Source organism: Strix aluco, chromosome 8 (assembly GCF_031877795.1).
Source record: "Strix aluco isolate bStrAlu1 chromosome 8, bStrAlu1.hap1, whole genome shotgun sequence".
Classification (NCBI taxonomy): domain Eukaryota; kingdom Metazoa; phylum Chordata; class Aves; order Strigiformes; family Strigidae; genus Strix; species Strix aluco.
Genome location: NC_133938.1, coordinates 33,457,338 through 33,476,185, shown reverse-complemented (window position 1 = coordinate 33,476,185; position 18,848 = coordinate 33,457,338). Strand labels below are relative to the sequence as shown.

Below are 18,848 nucleotides of genomic sequence, written 5' to 3'. Positions count from 1 at the left end.
CGCCCGCCGGAGGCGGAGGGTTCCGGGGCGCAGTGCCGCGCCCGCGCAGGCGGGGTGGGATCCTGCCGCTGCCGCCGCCGGTCTGTCGGTGCCCTGGTGCCGCGCCGCTCCTGCCGCCCTCCCCTCAGCGCCTCGCCTCGCTCTGCCCGCGCCCTCTGCTCCCTCTTCCCGGCGGGCTGGGGCTGCGTCTCCGCGTCGGCTTCCCCCTCAGCCTGGAGGCTCCCAATATGAACAGCATCGTCTGCGCTGAGAGGCACCAGGTACGGCGGCGGGGCGGCGGCGGGCCCCGGCGGGACGGGCCCGGGCGGCCGGCCCAGTCGCGGCCCGCGCTGGCGGGAAGGGCGGTGGCGGGGGGGGGAGGCGGGCAGCGGCCATGAGGCGGGGGGCGGCCGGGCGCTGCGCCGCCCCGGCCCCGGCGCTCTTTGTTCCCCGCTCGGCGCGGGGGGCCAGCGGCCCGGGGCTGCTGGCGGGGGCGGCCCGGCCCGTTGGCCCGTGCCCTCCCCGCGCCCTCGGCTGGAGGAGCAGGAGCCTCTCCGGCTCCGCGGCCTTTCGTTGCTTATTTGGCGGCAGTTTCTCAAAGGCTGGCCAGATCTCGGAAGTTGCCGTGCTCGTCGAGGCGAAGTTGTGTAAATGGCCGGGGAATGATTCCCTCACGGCTGCCGGCCCTCGTCCCGCGGGGGGTTTCGGGGGGGTCGGCGGCCCTGCCGCGGCCCCGCTGGGCACCGGCGGCTGGGGGAAGTGCCCGGAAAATAGCCCCCCCAGCCCGGAAAATCATCTGTTCCCCGCACGGGTGGGTATTGTTCCAAGGTCAGGCGTTGCCTGCGCGCCTTCCCAAGCGCCACGCTGCAACCGCGAGTGGCACCTTTCTTAAGCCCTTTCTAGTAAGTGGGGGCGGGGGGGGAGAGACTGGCAGAAATCCTGGACTTGGAGTGAAGAAAATAGCCGTTTGGAGCTGAAGAACGTGTCCTGACAGCTGCTTGCCAATGTCATGACCCTCCCTGTCATCTATACCAGTTCTAGGAAATAGGAGATAATACAGGCAAAACAGTGCCTGTCAGTCCACGTTAGTGCTTCTGCAGAAAGGTGATGGGTATGAATGACCAGAAGGATTTTTCTGGGGGAGGGCGAGGGGGGAGAGAAGTACGGTATTTTCTGCCTGCCTGCCTGCACAAATTTCCGGTAGCTTTTTAGAATTTTTCAGAGGTGCTCCAAGGTAGAAAATATCTTCACATTGGCAGCATCACTTGTCCTTCACACAGGATTCCCATAGACATAAAAACTGAATTGGTTACGATTTCATGCAGGGTGGAAAAATGTTGATGAAGTGAGAGGCAGGGAGTTATTTACTAAGGATAGCAAGACTGAGCGGTGATAGACTAGTGGAAATTCAGAATCATGTCACTCTCCTTATTTGTCGTGGTTTGTGAAGGGAAGGATTTTTTTGTTTCAAGTGATGGGTGTGTAGACACCACATTTATTCTCTTCTGTCAGGGATCTACAAAATAAGAAACCAAGCAGGATGTGGTGCTTTGATGGTGAGATTGGTTTAATTTTAGAAAGCGGATTTTGTAGCCACAAGCCTAACTCCTGGAGCACAGGATGCAACAGTCAGGGAATACTTTCCAGTTAGGAAATGGTTTTTTGCAGTATTTACAGTGGGTCTAATGTTGTTTTCCTCAGCTTGAGTTCTTAAGGAGCAGGAGGTAGTAAGAAAGGCAAAAACTGCCTAGAATGGGGAGTGGGAGACAACAATGACACGCAAATAAAAAACCACCAGTTTGCTGGTAGTGTGATATGTTTGAAGAACTGTGGGAAATGTGTGTTAGTAGAAAAAAAGAACCCATGTGGAGGGGGGGAAAAAAAAAAGAAGGAAAGAGCTCAGGTTTTAAGAGAGTGCATGTGAGGCAGAAGGTAGAAAAAGAGGTGTAGATAAAGACTATGACAAAAAGAGTATAACGTGGAAGAAGAAACACAGAACCAGTGTGGAAGGAGGATGTAATGACCAGTGCTAAGACTCCGGGAAAGAGTATATCGAAAGCTTGGGGGGGATAGCACTGGCAGTGAGTGCTAAATGGGCAGCTGGTGTCTTACAGCTGAGAGTTGTAGTTGAAAGAGCAGTAACATTCAAGCATAAAACCTGCCTCTGATAAATTTTTGAAGTCTGTATACGTAAATGCGTGTTTGAAAGAGCTCTCTAGGCTTGCTCTCTGTAGAGGACAGTCCAAGTATTACGTCTTGGACTGCTTGTAAAAGATTTTGGAAAGTGTCCACAGCACTTTTTTCTTCCCGTTTAATTCTTAGCCGGTGATAACAAATATTCTCTCCGTCTCTCTTCACTGGCGGGGTGGGAGCACAACTGAGGCTGATTTGCAGTGAAATACAACAATTTTGTTTACAAGTCATAGTTACCAATGAAACTAAATCTTTAGTGGAAAAAACTGAAAAGTGAATATGCAAACCAAAATTGATACAAATTCTATGAGTCTTATTTTAAATCACTGGTGTAAAGAAGTTGAGCCTGTTTAGTGGTGTAAAGTATGTTGATACAGGTCTTGGCCCATGATGTTTTGCCCAAATGCAAACTCAGACATGAAAAGATTGTGTGCTTTTACCATAAATAAATGCTAATGTATGGAGGAAAGTTTTTGAGGATGTCTGGTTTTATCTTCTGATACAGGTAATGGACTATGAGTAGTTGTAGGTATGACCTGCATTTCTTCTACCTGGGCTGTGAAAAGCCAGGAAGCCCACAGCAACTAAAAAGCACCAACTGTGGTGTTAATCCCATTTCTGCTTTACTGTACCAACAAATGTTAACGAAGTGTCTGTCATTATATCAAGAAAGATTGACTCCTAGTCAAAAGATTGAAAAGTATCTCCCCCAAATTAGTGTTTTACATGTGAGTTGAAGTAGTACCTTAATCTGACAAAAAAATTTGTGTAAAACTGGGACAAAGCAGGGCTTTGTTGACTTTTTAAATGCAGCACTGCACATGGCATGTACCAATGGACTATACTAAAGATGAGAGTTCTCGGATGGGAGGAAAAGTAAATACTACCTGTAGTGTTAGGTCATGGGCAAGGTGGCTTTTGCCTCAGTGGGTGGCTCTGGGACCTGTTGGCTTGGTGCCTCACCTGAGACCACAGCTTGGACCACAGCCCCTGGCAGTGGCTCTGCAGCGGAGAGTCCTACGGCACCGTAACGGGTTTGAGATCTCAGAGGAATTCAACAGTAATCATCAGGCAGCAGGTTTTTTAAATGTTGGAATGTTTTCTGCAGTGAACAGCTGTTTAAAAAAAATTGGCATAAACAGATCCTAAATTCTAAACACTGTTAAGAATTTAAAGTGTATTAATTATGACATCTATTTGCTCTTGTAACTGAGCTAATCATATTTCAGTAGTATTTGCGTTCGCAAGATACATCTAAGAGGATAGCATAGTGGAGGATGAGAAGACTTAGTATCGTTGTTATTTAGGTGAGTTCTTAAATGCACCTTTAAACATAGAGACAGTGAAGTGGAAAGATGAATTTAAAGGGGGGAAATTTCTCTTGTGGAAGTCAGTTACATGCAGCAAATTTATCTCTGAATTTATTATGAGCTGTGATTCTTTCATGGGCCAGTGGTACGTATATGTAGCAAATGAAAATCTCAGTCTGTGCATAACAGTAAGTGTTTAGGAAACACAATTATTAAACACAGTTACGTTTAAATCGAGCAACTGGGCAGACATTTGAGTGCTCTGTTCCTCTGCTTGGGTACAGCCCTACCATCGAAACGCACCACGGGAACGCTTCATGGCTTCGGGCCTGGCTCAGTCCTCTGCAGAAGCACACCTAACGTGATCGACTCTTGATCAAAGGTGGTGCTGTCTCTCAGTCTTTAATATTAAATTAGAATGGAGATCCAGAGCCTATCTATCGCTCTTGGTTTTGGCTTCCTTTTAAAAATAAGTGCAGGAAATAGGCCTGCTCTCAAGTAAGAATTTTCTCAAATGGACTGTGTTGTTCCCATTGTGGAATGCTAATTCTGTAGTTTTAACATGTTTAAACAAGGGCGTTTTGATGGAGCTTGAAAAGTAATCATTTCAGAGGCATCAGACTTCATACTTTACCTGGCTGACAGTGATTTGTGAATATCACACTTGGTTGAAAATAATTCAAAAGCCTGGAAAATTATAAAAAAAGCCTCTGACAGTTCCTGATGTGGTAAGCTAGAAGGGAGTATAAGTAAGGGGGGGGAAAAGATAATGACAAGTGATTTGGATTTTTTAAAAAATAGTTTAAGAAAGGCATTTGTTTGCAGTCCCTGTTTATAACCTTTACTGCAGAAAACACATAATTTTTGGCTTTTCATTGGATTTTGGCCAATTGTTTGGCTTTTGTTCTAGTAGTAGTATACCAAACCAAAAAGAAGGCAGAAAGTAATGAATATGCTTGTGCTATTTAATGCCATTTTGAGTGGAAATACTAGCCATGGTTCACACACAACAGTATTGAAACTTTGTGGCAAGAATTAAGATGTTCAAATTCCTAGATATTCAGATTGGACAATACTAGTAGGTGCGTAAACGCAAAATGTGTGGTTTTGACCTCATGCACAAAGGAGGACTTTAAAAGACAGATCTTCCATTTCAATCCAGAATTATTTTGGATGTCCTTTTTAGGTCTTGAAGGTCATAAGCAAGTACCTCGGGCAAAGTTAAAACACTGCGCTTTGAAAGTTCTTCCGTTACAGCAGAACGTGCCCAGAGATGTAAACCAAGCAAGGATGATTCTGGAATTTGGTTGAAATTGTTTGAATAGTTATCGTGTAACTTGAAATCTCCCCAGAGCCTCAGTACCAGTAATTAACAGCAATCCCAATGAATATTGAATGGGGGAATGCATAATGTGGTGTGAGAGCAGACCAGCAGCCTGGTTGTCTGAACTGTGGTAGCAATATACATTTAATTTGCTTTGGTAATTACGGAGCTCTACTCCGTTAACAACAGAACTTTTTTGAGAGATCTGACAGTCGAGAAGAAGCTGGTTTAAAACCAGTGTGAGCAAGGTGGATAATCTGATGTGCAAAGTGTCGCTTGCTGCTCAGAAGACTGGATTGGTCCAAAATGGTGTGATGCTGTACCAACCACCCAGTGCAACTCCTGCATGGGACTTGGAGCTTGCCCCCCTTGACTTAATTTTTTAGATGCCTGCTGTAGTTTGCGTTTGGCTGGGTAGGTCTGGCCATCATGTCTCGAGAATTCCTACAACAGAAATGGAAGGTTTAAAATCCGAAATGCTAAAGTCAGAGGTCTCTTGGTGATACTTCTCTTGCACATTCATGGATAGTCTTGGTGAAGCATAACTTCTAATAGAGTCATGACAAGCTAATTCATTGCAACAAGTGTGTTGAAATAATACCTCTGCATCTTTGAATAACAGAATGTTTCAGGTGAGGTGAATCTGTGGGGAAAGTGTGGACATCAGACTGTTTGCTTCTCTTTTTGAGAAGTGAAACGTTTAGATTGCTTTAGAAACTGAAATGGTTATACCAGTTGTACCAACAAGAGAAGTGTTGACTTCCAAATGCGTAGTTAAATAATATTTGGTAAATAGATCTTGGTTTCAGTTTCTTAACTTGCTTGTAGGATTATAGAAGGAACATACATTTCATCTTTGAGATTTTTTTTTTTTTCCTTTCAAAGTATGCTGACATTGAAGTACATTGTAGAAAGTTGCAGTCCCTGGGGTACTGTTCCCATAGTCCTCCCTGCGGTGGGGGTGCTGTGTTACAGACAGACACCACTGCTGCCCTGGAGCAGTTGTTTCCTCCTTTATATCTGTGGGTTGATTTGTTCTAGTAGCCAAACTTAATGAACATTAATTCTTTCTCTGTGGTTATCTGCTGGCTGAAATATTCTGTCTCCAGGGTTGCAAGAAGCTGATGAGGATGGGAGCACTCTTCCCGGGAGCTGGTGTGTGGTGGGATGGTGCCCCCTGCCCCTCTTGGGAATCAGCCTCACACTTGAGCTGCTCGTCTACTTAGAGTCCAAGGGAGGTACAGGTCTTGCCCAAATGATCCTGTCTGTAAGCACTGGGGTCGCCAGGCTCTCCTGCCTACAGCAAAGGTGACTCCTTAAATTTTTGACGAGGAAAAATGAGCTGCACCTATTTTTAGGAAACCTGATTCCCAGTGTGGCATTTAATCTGTAGATACAAATATGGCTTTGGAACTGCAGTGGGGAACTCAAGTGGATGAAGTGATCGATGTTTTCCAGAGGTGGCATCAGGGTCATGGAAAATTCCAGAGTGGGTGTTTGATGCCTGTTCCCTCCCCGTTGCTGCTGCTCCTCCTCCTCCTCCCCTCCCCGAAAAAGTCCGGCATAAACAGCCCACCCACAAGCAGAGTCCCGACAGAGCTGCCCCAGTCTGCGCTGCCAGTGCAGAACTTGACAGGTTCTGTTCACAGGGTAGCGAAGAGACTTTTTATCAAAGAAAGTTATCATTGAAATAGCGATTTCTGACTTTATAATTTTTTTGGAAGTACCGAAGACTGGAGACATGCCCAGTCATTTCAGACATGTCCTTAATCCATCTTCAGTCCATTTTAGGCATTCAGTAGAAGAAGGATATAAGTAGATGAGTACAGGAAAAGCAAAAGGTAGGAGGCATGTGGATTAGTTTCTTTTGAAAACCTTAGTCATTTTTGTTGTGTTACTTAAGCATTATTGTGTAAACAAGCAATAATCATCTAGATGCAGGAGATGCTAAAGGTTAGAGTTGGTAAGGAATTGTCTAAAAAAATGGGATTCAGCTGTTCCAACTATTTCTCTAAGCACTAATTTAGCCACTGTCTTGTCTGCGTGGGTATAAAAATTGATGTGGTTGACCTATTGTTAGGCACGAGAATGTATTGGTGTCAGTATGGAATTTGTCAGGTTGTTTCCTTTTTGTGAAGAAAAACTTGTTTGGGTCAGGAGCTTCTGCTTTAAGACACTATTAAAGTTTCATCTGAAATCCATGGTAGTACTATCTGTTGTCCTTACTTGATAACTTTTCCTTTATTGCAGATTATGATGCATGATTATCACAGAAGAAATTCATGTCTATAGCTCTTAAGGACTTTATTACATCATCTTCAAGCCTGATAGTTTTGGAATCCGTATTGCAGCTGCAAAGACACGTCTGCTTTTTGCATTTCAACAAACATCTTCCCTGTCAGAAGATACTGAAACTGAAGTGCTCTGTTTTAACCCAGTGATACCATTGGATTATTTTAAGATCTCCCATTTAAAAATTTACAGTAATATATTTGCTAGGTAAGTTGATACTGTTAGCTGCGTATACAATAGTTAATACTTCTGTTGAAATTCTGCCACTTGAAAACCTTGCTGCCTTTTTTTTAATAAAACACAACAAATGAAAGTGTATACAAATAGTGATCTTTGTAAGTAAGATTATTGTTGCCAGTTTAGGGTCAAATGTTTTCAGTAGTAAGTGGATTTAAAATAAACGGATTAACACTAGAATTATTTTGTGTAGGGCTTGCTATTTTTATTACTGGTTTTTGCTATCCACTTTTCCTGTTTTGGGGGTTTTCTTGTTTAGTCTGATCTTCAGAATTTTCTTAAACTTCAGATGGAAATAAAAATTGTTCCTGGTAATATGAGTAACATCCCACATATTCTTACCTATAAAATTGTTGAGGAAAGTATACTTTTGTGTATGTTAGCAGCTCAAACTTACAAATTTGATTTTTCTTTTTTAATTATTATTTCAAATACATTAGGTCAGGTCATATTATAGGATTCTTAATTAGCTTCCTATTTGGAAAGTGGACTTTCCCTAAAACTAAAAAGAGAATCAATTAAATGAGCTATAAAATAGCTTCCAAATTCAGAAGTTAGTTTCCTGAAGTTATTTTTCCAGTCTTGGTCCAATTTACCTGAGGTGGTGCGTTTGTATATGGGTAAGATCTTCAGGGGAAGTTTTTTTTAGCTTCGAGATGATTTAAAATACATGATTGCTGTTCAGAGTGTGTTTAATTCTGTTTTGTTGGTGCTACTGTTCTTTCATGACTTCCAGCTACTCTAAAATATTTAAGCCATTACTCATAAAATTATTTCTGTAGCTATTCTTCTACTTGTTACTTTAAATTCTCAGTTCTTACTTTTCAGTGTAGCTGGTTTTTGGGTCTGTGCAAAAAGTGAAGCTGACCAGTATGACAGATTTCATGCAGTGAGGAGAAAATAGTGATGAATCTACCAAATCTGATCTTTATCGAGGGGAATGAAGCTTCTTGTGTAATCCAGAGCTAGCACAGGTTCAGCATGTAGTTGTGGAGTTGGTGCTTACTGAAGTGATGTGAATAAGTTAAAAGTCAGCCCGAAGGCTTGTTGTCAACACATACTCAGCAGTAGTACACTTCCAGACTTTTTTTTGAGATGGATTTTTTTTTTTTAATTTCCCATGAATGTTTGTTTGCTTGTATTCTGAAGTAAACTGTCGTATCTGTAAACTTTACACGCTCTGTTTTCAGCCAGACCAACACCAAAATGATTCCTAATGGATATTTGATGTTTGAAGATGAAAACTTCATCGAGTCATCTGTTGCCAAATTAAATGCCTTACGTAAAAGTGGTCAGTTCTGCGATGTCCGCCTCCAGGTACTTTTTTTCTGTCTGAGTATGATGGTTGAACACGGTGGGTTTTTTGTTAATGCTTATTGAGCGTGAGACCTGAGATTTTAGAATCTGATTTTTCTGAAAAATGCAGACTTAAAAAATTTAGATCTACTTTGAGAGAAGCGACACTAACATTTTTTCAGCTGATGTACGCTGGAGACTGTATTGATTTGAAAAATTGATTGGAACTGTGACATTCAGTTGGGTAGACATCTATATTGTTATAATATAAATGTACTTAACCAAAATTCTTAGTAGCATGTGGGTTTCTTATTTTTGTTTTAAATAAAGGTATGTGGACATGAGATGTTGGCGCACCGAGCTGTGCTAGCTTGCTGCAGTCCCTATCTGTTTGAAATCTTCAATAGTGACAGTGATTCTCATGGAGTTTCCCATGTTAAATTCGATGATCTCAATCCAGAAGCTGTTGAAGTTCTGTTGAATTATGCCTATACTGCTCAGTAAGTAGTTTGCACAGAAACTAGAGAGTAGTCTTTAATTTAAAAAATCAAAATAATAAAGGTGAATTTCTTTAATAGGTTAAAAGCTGATAAAGAACTGGTGAAAGATGTATATTCTGCAGCAAAGAAGTTGAAGATGGAGAGAGTTAAACAGGTACAGTTCTCAGCTCTGCCAGAAGTCCATTCTGCTCTCCCAGGCTGATAGCATTATGCTTTTTGGTGTTACTGTGACAAAACATGATGATTCTGTGGGAAAAGTGCTCAGCGTATAAGTTTCTTTAGATGTTCGTCAGCATTGTGTGGATTTGAGTGACATCAGTATGTATTGCTTCCACCACCAGTGTTACCTTTGTGCTGAAGGGTTCTCTGAAACTAAGATTTGTATTTGTGCACCTGTGTAAGCGAAATGGCTTCTGAATCACAGCTGGTTACTTATCTTCAGGTTCGTGGAAGTGGCGGTGTGCTTGGTTGCATTGGGGGACATAATTAAACCTGTTGATTTGTGGCAGTCATATGTGGAAAAAAGAATAATCCATACAATTCTGAACATAAGTTTGGTAGCGCTTGAGTTAAGAAATACTTCCTCTTGCCGCAAATGGGGATACCTCTGCCAAGGGAATTGGGATTCTCATCTTCACTTGACTGCAGATGAGCTGTTTTGAATAGGTGTTCGGTAGGGGTCAATGTGAGCAGCTTGCAGCCGTGTGTGACTTTTTTTTCTTTTAATACATGCATATTCCTGTGGAAGGCAGCACTTTGTTTACAGCTCTAGCACAGGGCGGGGATGACAACAGTCAGGCACTGTTCTGCAGTTAGAAAACAGCTGTTGCTGTATCTTGGGATGGATAATTTAAACGTAAAAAAATCTTGTCTAATTGTAAACTAAGATGCAGCCTGTTTTTCCTAAAAGGTTTGTGGTGACTATTTGCTCTCCAAGATGGATGTTCAGAGCTGCATCTCTTACCGAAACTTTGCCAGTTGTATGGGAGACTCACGTTTGTTGAACAGGATCGATGGGTACATTCAGGAACATCTTTTACAGATTTCAGAACAGGAAGAATTTCTCAAACTTCCACGGTTAAAGGTTAGCTTAAGCTTCTAGACTTCCTTCTCTGGTACATGATTTCTAAAAAAACAACTCAAGGAGCAACTACTGTGGCTTCCTTTTTGAGAGTAGGAAAGCTTGGTGTACTGGCTTTTTTTACCAACAGTGTAAAAAATTCTGGATCTGTGTGGTATTACTGCTTCTGTGAACCTTAACTCTAGAGAATACGTACTGTCACCCTCTCCAAGCGCACAGATAACTGCAGCTGTACTTACGTGTGCTTCCTAGTTTCAGTGGCATAGGCTTGAAAGCTCCTCGTAGGTGGTGTTTTCTAGCTCTGTGGTAAAGCCAGAGTAATGCTCGCTACATAAAGTACAGTATGCTACAGATACAAAGGTAGTGCCTATAGAGTAAATCATGCTTTTTTCTTCTAATTCAAGCTTGAAGTAATGCTGGAAGACAATGTTGGCCTACCCAGCAATGGCAAATTGTACACAAAGGTAATCAACTGGGTACAGCGCAGCATCTGGGAGAACGGAGACAGCCTGGAAGATCTAATGGAAGAGGTTAGTCTTTAAGAAAATGGGATTAAACATTTTTTTTTTTTTTTAAAAAAAAAAAGTCAATATGAAGGATGATCCCTTTTTCTTTTAATTTTTTTTTTATTTTTTCACTTTTTTAACTGTGACCCTAAAGAATTTAAATTTTACTGTAGGTACCCCTAAGCTGAGAAACTGGGGGGGTGTTCAGGTGAGCTGAATGAACTGTTCAGTCTGGTCTTCCGCTTTCCTTTTTTGCTCACTACGTGCTGTATAGTAACCTCAAAGTGGCGTGTATCTTGCTTTAGAATTGGGGAGGTGGTACTGAAACTTGCCGTAGATTCTTGATGTTTTCCTTTGCAGGTTTTGCTTGTAAATGCGAAGTAGGTAAAAGCTTCTAATGGTTGTTCCTCCCCGTTGATTTATCTCCCCATAGGTTTATTAACAAAACTAGGATACCAAGGCTGAAGAACCAAGAAGAAACCTCAAGTGTATTGACACGTACAGAAGCAGCAGTCCTGCCCCAGTTCTCCTAAGAAAATCCGCTGTGGGCAGAGAACGATGATGATGATTTAATGGTGTTTACTTACTCCTTTACAGGATGCATTATTTTGAAAGTTGTGTGTTATTAAATGGCTTTACTCATGAATACTAATACTAGATGTAGCCTGGGCAGTGTTTGAATTAGTGGGGAGTCTAAATTTTTAATTGGCTAGAGAAAATGGACTTTACAAAAACCCATGAAGCATCAAAAATTTCCAAGTTTGTTATTACAAGCACAATAGATCTTCGGAAACACTTGTATAGGCAAAAGTACATGTTGATACTGTCATATATTCTCAAGTCTGTATTTCCTCTTGGAAAAACTCATTTTAAAAGCTTTGATCATGTTGAAATTCAGATGCATGACATTGAAACAGTTGCATCTGATGTTTAGTTAGGACAAGAGTTTCCTCCAGAACTTAAATTTGTGTTGTCTTCCCTCATTCCCATACCTTTCTTTTAGAGTCCACTGTTGACTTCTCTTTTTTTTGATCAAGATAAAAGATGTGTATTTTTCAGAGCAGAAAACTTGTTTGCAGGGATAGCAAAAATGCTTGCATGAGATTGTGAATCTGTGTAATTCTGCAAATTAATGTGCCTTTTGCTTGTCTAATGTTTCTGTGCTGGAAAAACAGTAGAAGTCCCTGGAAAATGAAGATTTCTCTCAAGCTGAGAAAGTAAGGAACCTTCATCCCATGTTTGAAGATTGCCACCATGACATCTGCTTCCTTTTAGTTTTGTCATTCTGCTAGATTGAGATGAGATGACGAGAAGTATGCTGGCGACTGCCTTTTGTAATCTGCCTGTAGCTAAGTAGCAATGGAGACAGTAGCCACATGGGTATTCTGTTGTTGTTTTTGCAGGTTCAAACGCTGTACTACTCAGCTGATCACAAGCTGCTTGATGGAAATCTGCTAGATGGACAGGCTGAGGTGTATGGCAGTGATGATGACCACATTCAGTTTGTGCAGGTACAAATTGCAGACAGTCTCAGGTAACCCCAGATAGACTGGAGCAGTTTACAGCACACCTGAAGTCTTGTGTACTGTGGCAGAGGAAGCAGCAGCAGCTGTAAGAGAAACATGATGAGAAAGTATTGAAACTGCTGGAGGCGATGATTAGGCTCTGCTGCTGGTTTTTCAGCAGTCTGACTCAGCCTTTGCAAAACGGAGTGCTTTAGGTTTGACTTCAAAATAAATCTTAGGCTGTTAGAAGAAAGAAGAGGTAGAAAAGCAGTCAGCTGTAGCCAGGCAGCTGTGGCTTTGTAGAGATATTCAAGAGACTGTAAAGAATCACGGAGTGCTTGGCTGGCAGCGGAGAATGCATCTGTTAAATTTTGGCACAGAAAAAGATTCCAGACATAAGTTCTGAGCCATCAGCTGCCAGCGTCCGTTTCTTTTGTTCAGCTGCACTGATAATGAGCAGGAGAGATTTCAAAAAAACCAGCAGTAGATAACTTCTGATGTAGAGATAGCCAATGCTTTGACTGTGTACAAATCAGTCCTGAGCTTTGAGATTTTTATTTTTTAGTTCTAGGCAAATATAATTACTTGAAAATCCTGAAAAACACATGGCTTAGCACAGTGGAGGCTGCTTAAGAAATAAAGAATAAAAAAGGGCTAATTATCAATTGCTTTATACAAATTAAGGTTCTTAAAATATCACAATATATTTGCTTCTAACTCAGTGAATTTAAACTCATAACAGTGGAATGTGATACGAAAGTATACTTCTTGAAATTTTTAGCTAATGTTTCTGTAAAATACTCTCCATCCCAGAACATGGATTTTAGAAGTGAAAAGAGAGGAAAATGAAAAGCCAGCTAATTTTGCAGTTGCTGAATTGTTTTTAGTAAGCCTTCGCAGACTTCGCCACCTTTGGATACTACACCCTGTAATACTTAGAAGCTGAGAGGCAAACGTTCAAAAAGTTCATTTTCAGAAATAAGGCTGAAAATTCTCAACTTTTAATTTTTTTTAAATCTTTTCTGACAATAAGAATTGCCAACTTCAGACGTTCTGGATGGTTGAAAGAAATAACTCCAGAAAACCCATAGATGACAGTCCTGGAAAAATTGTAACTTGTAAATTTTTGAATTACAAAAGTTTGTCATTTCTGTAACTGTCGAGGTGATTTAAGGATAAGAGAATAAGCTGTTAATTGGATGAAGGTCCAGCAATAACAGAAACGCTATCCACAAATGAATTGTTTTTCATGGCGTGCTGAGTATAGCAATCAAACCCTTCTGTGTAAGGTTATCTGAGTTGGGTGATGTATTCCAGAAGTCTTAGGACAGTTTCCATAGAGATCAGACTCCAGGGAACTGTGCAGGCATCGCAAGCTTGGTACTGTGGTCGTAATCCTTGCTGCTAAACAGAATAGACAGAACGGTAACTTTCTGTGTTTAGTTCGTATGGTTCAGGAAAAGCCTGAACAGCCAACTGTGCAATCTAATCTGAAATGTGAAATTTTGCGTTTTTTAATGTAAGCTACAGTATAAATCTAATTGAAGAAGAAAAGAAAGCAGAAATGTCCTGTTAGTGGGAAGCATCAAGGGAGTAAAATCCAAGAAACGGCTAATCTGAGCACAGAGGGGAACTGAGGCGAAATTAATTTGTCTTCAGGGAACGAAGAGAATGGTTAATTCACCTCCAAATAGTGTTACATAATTAACTCAAGTTCCAGAAGCAGAGCTTGCGAGTGAGGCTTCTAGTCTCTAGATGAGTTCTCTCCAAATGGATGTAGGTTTTTCCTTACATTTGAAAACCCTGCTACTAACATGTACTCTCTTCTAGGAGTTTGAAATGATTTCTAGTCAGACACCAGCAGTAGAAAGCAGCAGTCACAGGATGAAAGGAGTACCAAAAGAAGATGTAGGGTGGTTTTTGGCCACTGTTGCTGAGCAGGCAAGATGTTCTGTTGAAAATTTAGGTGTGCTATAAATGATGCTCTGCGGAGGTAGTAGATGAAGTGTTCTCTTGAGTAGTTACGTGTTAGCTCAGAGAAGCAAAGGTAGAAGGAGATGTAGTCTCTGGCTAGGTTTCTGTAGCTGCCTTTTGATTTTGCAGAAGAAGCCACCACGTGAGAATGATCACAAGCAGATTAGTAGCAGCTCCTCTGGAAGTCTTTCTCCAAATGCTGCTGTTCAGAGTCCTAAACACGAGTGGAAAATCATTGCTTCAGAGAAAACGTCAAGTGAGTAACCGGGGCGGGGTTTGTCTAAAAGACGCGTCTGGTGTTGTGTACCTACCACCTCCCACTCCCCGGGGGTTTCCTTCAACATCTGTCAGGGATGCAGAAGTGCTTTTTCTTACTGATGATGCAAGTCCGGTAATTGGCCCAGCAATTTGTGGGATGTTTCCGACACAATAATGTGGCCAAACTGGGGATCACTTACATCATCCTGATGCCTTCTCGGCAGGGCCATCCCGAGTCCCCTGGGGTGTGTAACCTACCCAGGGAGTCCTCAGGAGGTAGGCAGCCTCTGCTTAACGGAGCCATTTGCTGTGTGCGTGCGAGGAGGCTTTCTCCTAGCACATCTTTAGATTGCTGTCTTGCGTCCTTTGAGCACTCTATTAATAATCTAAAACTTGTATTTTTCAGTAAGTAGGCTAACACTTGGAACCAGTAACTAGAAAAAACAGTTTTCACACTTACAAGGGGAGAAGCGTAATCAGAAGACCCTAGCTGGCATTCACTTAAGTTCACCTAAAATTTTACTAATACGGGTGGTTTCCTTTTCTCCTGCCGACAGGTAACACCTACCTGTGTCTGGCTGTTCTGGATGGGGTGCTGTGCGTGATATTCCTGCACGGCCGTAACAGCCCGCAGAGCTCTCCCACGAGCACGCCGCGCCTGCTGAAGAGCCTGAGCTTCGAGCTTCAACCCAACGACATCGTAGAGAAGCCCATGTCGCCGATGCAGTACGCTCGCTCGGGGCTGGGCACCGCCGAGCTCAACGGCAAGCTCATCGCCGCAGGTAAAGGACACGGGGTCGATTCTTCAACGGGCGGCCTGGCAGGGGGCGGGGGGGGGGGGGGGGGGGCAGCGCCTTCCTGAGTCTCTACGCCGCGTCGGAGCAGTTGGCCTTTAGGAATGTGATGTCATCCGACCTTTTGCTTTTAGGTGGGTATAACCGAGAGGAGTGTTTGCGCACGGTGGAATGCTACGACCCGCAGAAGGACACCTGGACTTTCATTGCGCCGATGAGGACGCCGCGAGCTCGGTTCCAGATGGCAGTGCTCATGGTGTGTGGGGGGGGGAGAGCGGATCAAAGCTGACCTTGTGTCAGCCGAGGTGGGACAAGCAGGGCGAACCTGACGCAGCGGTAGCAGGAATCGCTTAACTGTAGTTACTAAAGCGCAAATGATTTGAATTGTTGCGTTCTTAGGTGTGAAGCGAGTATTTTTTTTTTTCCCATTTAGGGGCAGCTCTATGTTGTGGGGGGGTCAAACGGTCACTCTGATGACTTGAGCTGTGGAGAAATGTATGAGCCAGAAATAGATGACTGGACTCCCGTTCCGGAACTGAGAACCAATCGCTGCAATGCAGGTATCCCATCTGCAGTTGATCGACTGTTTGGGGTTTTTTAAAATGTATTCATTTATTAGCTTGCTTATTATTCTTTCCCGTGTGCCTAGGAGTATGTGCCCTGAATGGAAAACTGTACATCGTTGGTGGTTCGGATCCTTATGGCCAAAAGGGACTGAAGAACTGTGATGTGTTTGATCCTGTGACAAAATCCTGGACAAGCTGTGCTCCCCTTAACATCCGTAAGTTTGCTGTGTGGTTTGGGTGGGAGCAGGGAAATGGCGTTTGCAAAACTGCAGGTTTCAAACCAAGCCACAAACCTGTTAAATTCTGGGGCATGCTGTTAGTGCATGACTGGTGTGCTGGGCTGTAACCCCTGGCGTCTGATTGCAGGGAGGCATCAGTCCGCGGTGTGTGAGCTGGGGGGATATTTGTACATCATTGGAGGAGCGGAGTCGTGGAACTGCCTCAACAGCGTGGAGCGTTACAACCCAGAGAACAACACCTGGACCCTGATTGCGCCCATGAACGTGGCTCGACGAGGGGCTGGAGTGGCAGTTCGTGACGGTAGGCTTCCGCGCCTCCGAGCAGCCTCTTGTACTCGGGGAATCTTTCACTTTAAGCTGTGATGCAAGTAGAATACAAAGCTGTGTTCCTTCCCAGGGTGGCAACAATACAGTAAGAATCTGGCTGTGCTTCCAACTTTAATCAGAAAACCAAAAAACCTCATTTTTGTTTTGGGGCGTTCGCCCCCACCTCTTCCCTCTCGGCTTCAGCAGCCGTATCAGTTTGCGTTTGGGCTTTGCACTTACTCGGAAATAATTTCCAGTCAGCTCTAATGATCAGGAGAGCCAAAGTGGGTCAACGCTGTCACTTCAGACCTTGAGGTTGCTGACAGGAAGCCCGACGTGCCATCGCTTTGGCCTCCCCAGAAAGGAGGCAGCTGCCACCGAGCCGCCCAGCACTCACTTCTTGTTTCCTTTCGGTAGGAAAACTCTTTGTCGGTGGCGGCTTTGACGGCTCTCACGCGGTGAGCTGCGTGGAGGTGTACGACCCTCTCAAGAACGAGTGGAGGATGATGGGCAGCATGACCACTCCCAGGAGCAACGCCGGCATCACCACGGTGGCCAACACTATTTACGCAGTTGGGGGATTTGACGGCAATGAATTCTTGAACACAGTTGAAGTCTACCATCCAGAGTCAAACGAATGGAGCCCCTACACAAAAATTTACAAGTTTTAAGTGAATTAAATTCCCTTTTCAAACTAACAGGCTTAGTGATGTAATTGTGTTTTAGTAGAGGTACACATGTGAATAGGGTTGGGGAGGGCATAGATGTTGCCAACAGCAACACAGAGCTTTTGCATATTGCATATTAATGTGCTGTACATATTTGTTTTGGAAAGAATATCGAGATGAAGGGTTTTTTGTGTATTTTAGAACTTTGTTTTGGGGTTTTTTTAAAGATTTTGAAGATAATGCAAGAGAAATGAGACTGGGCATATCATTTCAGGAGCTTCCCCCAGTGTTTGTTTTGTCACTTTGCACATTAAATGACTTTTCCTGTAGGCTGTGTTCTTGGGGCAGGAAGTGGAAGGGGGATGTATGGGGGATTGTTTTTTTCATCAGGCCTTGTTTTCCTTCAGTAACTGGAACAATCTGTAACAAGAAGCCTTATTTAAATAGATATAATGGCTATTTTTTTTATTAAAAAAGCTGACATGCCTGCCAATACCTTATCTTTTATGATTGCCTTTTTATAACAGTTTTTATATACTCAGCAGAGTATTTTATCTGTTGAAACGAACCTGGCAGATAAATGGTTATCGAAGCAAAGAGACAACCTTGGAGAGCCTAGAGCCTGAGGGGACGCCCGCGGTACCGCTGTAGGTGAGCGTCTGCTGCACGATTGTCCCTGCGTTAGAGCGGGGCCCAGGTCCTCCACAGCACGGAGCTCTGACTCCAAGGATGGGGAGAGGATTTGGGCTCCAGCTGTTTTGACAGACATGCAGAGGGCACTTGCTGGACAGGGGTTTTGTTACTAGGGGTGAGCTGACCTTTGTAAAACAAAAACTTGAGGGGGGGGTTTTCTCATGGGTTTTAAACTCTTGCCCGTTGGCAATGACAATGTATTCATCTGAGTAGTAACTGTCTTAAGTTTATTTTTCTAATATTACAAGCTGAAAATGTAATAGGACACAAATAACTTGATTTCGTATGTGCTCATAGTACTATGTTTTAGTTCCCTTTCTCTATTCCTACGGATAAAACGTTGGTTAGGATGACTTGGTGTCTAATGTGTAGTGCTGCACATCTAACCCCGGGTGCCAAAACTAGCACTGACTGCTTGCTGCTGCCGCAAACACATTAAAGGTACCTTTTGGGAAATCCTCGCACCACAGGATGGCGGTGACGTGTCTTTGTGTCCTTTTCTTTAACGAGAACAACTTTAATGGAGGTGGTGCTGGAGCACAGGTCTGATGGGGAGCGGCTGAGGGAACTGGGGGGGTTTAGTCTGGAGAAGAGGAGGCTGAGGGGAGACCTCATGGCCCTCTGCAACTCCCTGAAAGGAGGGTGCAGAGAGGGGGGATGAGTCTCTTGAGCCAAGGAACCAGCGCCAGGCCAAGAGGGAATGGCCTCAAGCTGCGCCAGGGCAGGGTCAGACTGGCTCTTAGGAAGGATTTCTTTGCAGAAGGGGCTGTTGGGCGTTGGAATGGGCTGCCCAGGGCAGGGGGGGAGTCCCCATCCCTGGAGGGGTTGAAGAGTCGGGTTGACCCAGCGCTGAGGGATCTGGTGGAGTTGGGAACGGTCAGGGTGAGGTTCATGGTTGGACTGGAGGAGCTTCAAGGGCTTTTCCAACCAGGAGACTGTGCTCTTAAAATAGATCTCTCAGAGGGATGAACTGAACCCCTCTTTGGGTAGAAACAGAGAGGGGGGCAGGGCCCCATCCCCCTCCTGCCTGCCCCCAGGGAGTTGTGTCTTTCAGAAGACTAAAGGTCAGGCCAGGGCCTGGCTCCTGGGGTGGTACCCCCTGTTCTCAGGGGGATGTACCTCCTGGC

General features: G+C 43.7%; 1 protein-coding gene across 3 annotated transcripts; it reads left to right on the top strand.

The window, feature by feature from the left end:
- The first annotated feature begins 13 nt into the window (after nt 1–13).
- IVNS1ABP (influenza virus NS1A binding protein) lies at nt 14–18,190 on the top strand. Of its 3 annotated transcripts, none has more exons than XM_074833137.1 (15): nt 14–260; nt 7,057–7,305; nt 8,526–8,652; nt 8,962–9,131; nt 9,210–9,285; nt 10,042–10,215; nt 10,617–10,742; nt 12,122–12,229; nt 14,327–14,453; nt 15,013–15,237; nt 15,384–15,505; nt 15,683–15,809; nt 15,899–16,030; nt 16,182–16,355; nt 16,778–18,190. In XM_074833137.1, exons 3-15 carry the CDS (start codon nt 8,542–8,544, stop codon nt 17,029–17,031), a joined length of 1,926 nt encoding a protein of 641 aa, XP_074689238.1. In that variant the 5' UTR covers nt 14–260; nt 7,057–7,305; nt 8,526–8,541; the 3' UTR covers nt 17,032–18,190. The 3 variants fall into 3 exon arrangements, with proteins under 3 accessions (XP_074689238.1, XP_074689239.1, XP_074689237.1); XM_074833138.1 differs by lacking the exon at nt 14–260 and adding an exon at nt 6,411–6,647 and having other exon boundaries at nt 8,530–8,652; XM_074833136.1 differs by lacking the exon at nt 14–260 and adding an exon at nt 6,411–6,647.
- The last annotated feature ends 658 nt before the right edge of the window (nt 18,191–18,848 follow it).

Coding starts and splice junctions, on each gene's coding strand:
- IVNS1ABP (XM_074833137.1), top strand. CDS start 8,542: ATGATTCCTAATGGATATTTGATGTTTGAAGATGAAAACTTCATCGAG. Junction 9,132..9,209: donor AATTATGCCTATACTGCTCA/GTAAGTAGTTTG, acceptor TTTCTTTAATAG/GTTAAAAGCTGATAAAGAAC. Junction 9,286..10,041: donor AGATGGAGAGAGTTAAACAG/GTACAGTTCTCA, acceptor TTTTCCTAAAAG/GTTTGTGGTGACTATTTGCT.